Source organism: Arachis stenosperma, chromosome 4 (assembly GCF_014773155.1).
Source record: "Arachis stenosperma cultivar V10309 chromosome 4, arast.V10309.gnm1.PFL2, whole genome shotgun sequence".
Taxonomy (NCBI): domain Eukaryota; kingdom Viridiplantae; phylum Streptophyta; class Magnoliopsida; order Fabales; family Fabaceae; genus Arachis; species Arachis stenosperma.
Genome location: NC_080380.1, coordinates 102,596,898 through 102,601,804, shown reverse-complemented (window position 1 = coordinate 102,601,804; position 4,907 = coordinate 102,596,898). Strand labels below are relative to the sequence as shown.

At 29.3% G+C, this 4,907-nt stretch overlaps 1 protein-coding gene across 1 annotated transcript; it reads right to left on the bottom strand.

Moving 5' to 3' along the window:
• Window positions 1-1,338: 1,338 nt before the first annotated feature.
• On the bottom strand, window positions 1,339-2,700 carry LOC130976576 (probable transcriptional regulator RABBIT EARS). Its single transcript, XM_057901467.1, has 2 exons — window positions 2,033-2,700; window positions 1,339-1,927 (listed from the first exon to the last, which is right to left on the bottom strand). Exons 1-2 carry the CDS (start codon window positions 2,379-2,381, stop codon window positions 1,509-1,511), a joined length of 768 nt encoding a protein of 255 aa, XP_057757450.1. The 5' UTR covers window positions 2,382-2,700; the 3' UTR covers window positions 1,339-1,508.
• Between the last annotated feature and the right edge of the window lie 2,207 nt (window positions 2,701-4,907).

Below are 4,907 nucleotides of genomic sequence, written 5' to 3'. Positions count from 1 at the left end.
AATGTTTAATCAATTGATAAGTGACAAATTATAGAAAAATTACTTTAAATTCAACCATATATCTAGCAGTAAAGAGATTTATAGCAATTACTTGTATCAAACATAAGTATACATAAACATTTTTTCGCATAAAATGAAAAGCATATATAAATTAGAAAAAAGTTCAGGTATTGTAAGAATATGCGTGTTTCAGTAGTATAAAATTAACAGTTAAAACTAAAAATTTTTGGCAAAATACTTCAAAATTTTTCAACAGATTATATGTCTAAAAGATGTTAGTTTTAACAAAACTTCTCTAGATTTCACATTTGTCTAATAATAAAAGGTTGATGTGAATTTAATATACGAAACAAACAACAATTTTCACAGAGAATGAAAAGCATATGTGGATGTATGTGTAAGGAGATGCTAACTTCAACAAATCTGGCGTTAATGACAATAGTACAAAGGAAAAGGGAATCAATGTTGGGGATGTATCTGACTCTCTGATTTTTTAAAAAAGCTCAATCACTGTATCTTATACTCTTATATATATATGGAGTTACTTACTACTAACTTATCTGTCTGATACATAGAATAATGTCAGTGAGGTACTGAATGGGAAAAAGGGCTCATCAAGTTCCATGCAACTCTTAAGTACGCACAATCATGCCCTAATCTCAATATTTATACACAGTTTTATTTTGGAAGAGTCTATATCATACCCATAATTATACTAATTATAGTCACTAAACAGTTTTAGACAATATCTAAAAATTATTATTAAAATTAAATTCATATTTTTTTTATGTTATAATAATATTTTTTATTTTTGTTTTCGATATTAAAAAATATTTGTTAAATAATAAGATATTATTTTAATTTTAATAAAACTTAAAAAGTGTTGCTAAATAAACAGCATAATCTAGATCTTTTATTTTTATACACAGAATATATACAATATCTCTTTATCTGTCTCTCTTAAAGATAAACATTTATATATACGAATGAAATCTCTCTATCATGCAATCTATGAATCTAATAATTAGAGATTTAAACTCTAATGAAAGCGTAGTTTGTAACAATAAGTTCTCTTTCAATCTTTAGAATGATTTCTTATTAGCTAGGCTTAAGAGAGGCATGAGTAAAATACGTTGTGCAATTTCAAATTAAAATATCTCATCATTTTTTGTATGTATGTTATGATTTTTTTTTTTTTTATTTTACATGATCCTAGTGAAAATCGAAGGAACCATCAATTACAACAACCTCGTGTGTTCTTTTGTTCAAAGCAAAAAAGAATCCACCTATATGAGAAGAGTATAAACTTAAGTGTGATTACAAAATTTCCTTATATTATCCTCATCAGTCATCACACAGATCCAATAATAATCAAACTTGATGAAAAGATTCTTACAATAAGGTATTCAAATTGAGAGAAGTAATTAGCAAATTAAACAAGAGTGAAAAACATATAAGAGGAGAAATTAAACTATATTCATCGAGAATATGTATATTATTATTATTAATTATTTGCTACTATATACCTGGGAGCTGCTATAACCAAGTCTCAGCTCCAGATCCAGCTCTTCAATGAAGTTAGGGCTAAATTGAAACTTGTTGCGTGATTCAACATGATGATGATTAACATCAACTACTGAACTTGATTTCGGAATCGTTGAATCATCTGTTTTCCTCTTCTTGAAAGAACTTATATCTTCCTCTTTAGCCCTATGAACAAACAAGCTTAATCTCACACCCATATCATCATCACTTTTCTCTTCACCACCACATACAGTTTCCAAAAATCTGAAATCTTGAGGCAAACTATGATGATGAGGAGGAGAAACAATAATACTCTTACTACTACTCCTCTTAAGGCACCCACGGAAAATAGAAGAATTAAGAAGCGGAATCACGGTTTGTCCCTCATTGAAGAACTTACTAACTGATGATGATGAACAATTAGTAGCAGGATCATAATAATAACTACTAGGGTTACTGTTATAAAGATAATCCAAATTAGAGGTGAAAGGATGATTATTATTTTGACCTGGATGATGATGATGAGCTTCAACTTCGACATCATAATAATCATCAATTTTTTGATCATTATTAATGGGGCTTGATGGTTGCTGCTGCTGCTTTAACCTTGCCCTATCTCTTCTATGAACATTCATGTGTCCACCAAGAGCTTGAGCCGATCTGAACTCTCTTCTACAGAAGCTGCAAGAATATGATCTTGGTGGCCATATGTAACCAGCTGCATCTTTTGCAAAAGCTTGTTCTTCCCATGATTCTTCAATATCAAGAGTGTTGTTTGTTGTTGGCATAGTAGTAACAAGATTATTAGAGTACTTCCTCTTAGTCCACATCATCAAACACTGACCCTGATGATCCATTTTTGCGATTCTATTGAGGGAACTTAGAGGAATAACTCAAAGAAGAGAAGAAGCTAGGGTGGATTAAGGTATGTGGATGAATTGAAGAGATGATGATGATGATGATGCTATATAGTATGAATTGAATAAGGGAAGCTACATGGAGTTTACTATGGAAGTGAAGGGTTAGGGGGACGGAGAGAGTTTTCTTTTGGAATGAATAATAATAAATTAATAATAGTTAAAGGTTTGAAGTGCAGGGTACTCAACCTTGAATGTCTCATAGTGTAGCTAAGGTTTTCTTGTTGGTTTGTGTGTGGTTTTGGCTTCAAATGAAGTCAATGACTTCACCAGAATGAATAACTCTTAGTTTTAAGTTCCCTTTTTCCTGCAATTTATTCTTTGTTAAGGGAGAAGCAATTGCAAACGTAAATTTAATAATTACTATATAATATATATTGTGTGTGGTTCTTAAATATGTGATTTTGAGGTGTGGTGGCTAAAAAACAATTTGACAAAAAACCTCAGTGAAGTTGTGTCATTTAGCTTTCAACTTCCGGTAAACATATTTATTGGGTCTTCTCAATTCTTGTATCCATATAAGGTATCATTTATACACGTATGCCGAGAATATTTTTGTAAAATAAAATAAATAAATTCTTTATTTCTTTTAAAAAATAAAATGACATTAAATATAGAGATATTTTTTCGTTTTGAATAATAGGGTAAAGTGTGCGTTTGAACTCCACACGATTGTGCATAAATCAGGTGGACTATTTTCGATTCTGGTCTAAATCGGATCCATCAACTCCAATTCTACCCTAAATTGAACCAACAAGCCTCGAATTTAGGGCAAATCGGGTAGACCCTTAGGAATTTTTGTACACCCCACGACCATTGTAAAATCAGTTCACCTAAGGGTATTTACTGGTTGGATCAAATTTGTAGATTCGTGGTATTATCTAATTCGTAATTTGTGAATATAATTTAATTTGTAAGATTATTGGATTAGATCAAATACAATAAAAAGGACACCTAAGACAAACATTTAGAAAATCCTTAAGACTTTACACTACAAGAAAAAATAATATTTATAATAAAAAAATTGTTATAAAAAAAATGAAATTTTGAAACAAAAGAATCTTGTAATAAAAAAAGGCGTTGCAGTATGTCCTGTTACAAAAAGTTTTTGTAACAAAAAATAAAACTGTTACAATTTAAAGTGATATTTTGTAATAAATTTTTCTGATACAAAAAAACAAAAGTCGTTATAAAAGTGGTAACAAATTTTGATCTTCAAAAAATTTTTGGTGACAATATATTTTTTTGTATCATAAAATTTTGTTACAAAATATAACTTAATTTTGTAACGTTTTTTTCTTTAGTTACAAAAGTAAAATAATTATTTTGTAACAATTTTTTTAATACAAATTGCATGCATAATTTACTAAATTATTTTTCAAATTAATTAATATATTAACTAGTTTAATAAACAAGTCTACATTTATATAATATGCAAAAACATAAATAATTCAAACATACCTCATTTAACTAAAATTGTTTTAAAATAAAATAACCTTAGTGAATACATTGATTAGTTCTATAAGTTATATGTCTTGCATAAGCTCAACCAAAAGTTAAAAGTTCTAATATAGATTAGTGTCTCTATGAATCAAAATATTCTTGAGTCCTCAAGGTAGCATGTGGTCATCATTTCAGCACTCCTGTAAAAAAGAAAAACCGAAACAAAAAATTAGAAACAAGATATAACACTAATTATAATTTTTTCCATTAAGTTTTATCCAAAATGTTTAGAAAAATTTTGGCTGAACCTCCCCTAAAACTTGGATATTTCTACCGTCTACGGTTCCAACAAAAAGAACCAATTCACAACTTATTTCTCAACCAATACACAACCAAATTTATCAAACCAAATAATAGGACATTTGTCATTTCTCAACCATGACACAAGTAAAATGTCATAAATAGATCCATATACAAATTAAACTATACTAACCTAAATTAGTATCTTTGAATTTGTACAACTTTTACTATATAACCTCAGTTAGGCTAAAATTTAGTTTGGAGATTCCTAACTTATCTGGCAACAAGTGTGCCTTGGTTGCAACTCAATCGTTGATCAATTTTAAGAGTTGCAAGCATTGGAAGTTGATGCATATTTTGCTGAAAACTGATTCTTTTCAACTTTGATCACCAATTTTGAAAAATTCACAACTCCCAATCCTTAACTCCTAAAATTCTGAAATTTTAAAGCAATAAACTAAGTTAATCAAATTTGAAACAAAATTATTTCACTCCAAAACTCAGCTCGGAAGAGCCGCAGCAAGACAAACAAGTTGCTGCCCTATTTGAACTCCTTTGCTGCAAGACAGATTTGATTACTCAACCTTAAAAATTTGCCATAAATTGTGTATTTAACAAAAAGACTTCAAATTTTTCAGTCCAGCTCCACATATTCCCAAGTTTAATCCAGATTTGATCTCAAGTAATTCCGATCACCACAGTATCAGTTATAACTTTTCAAAG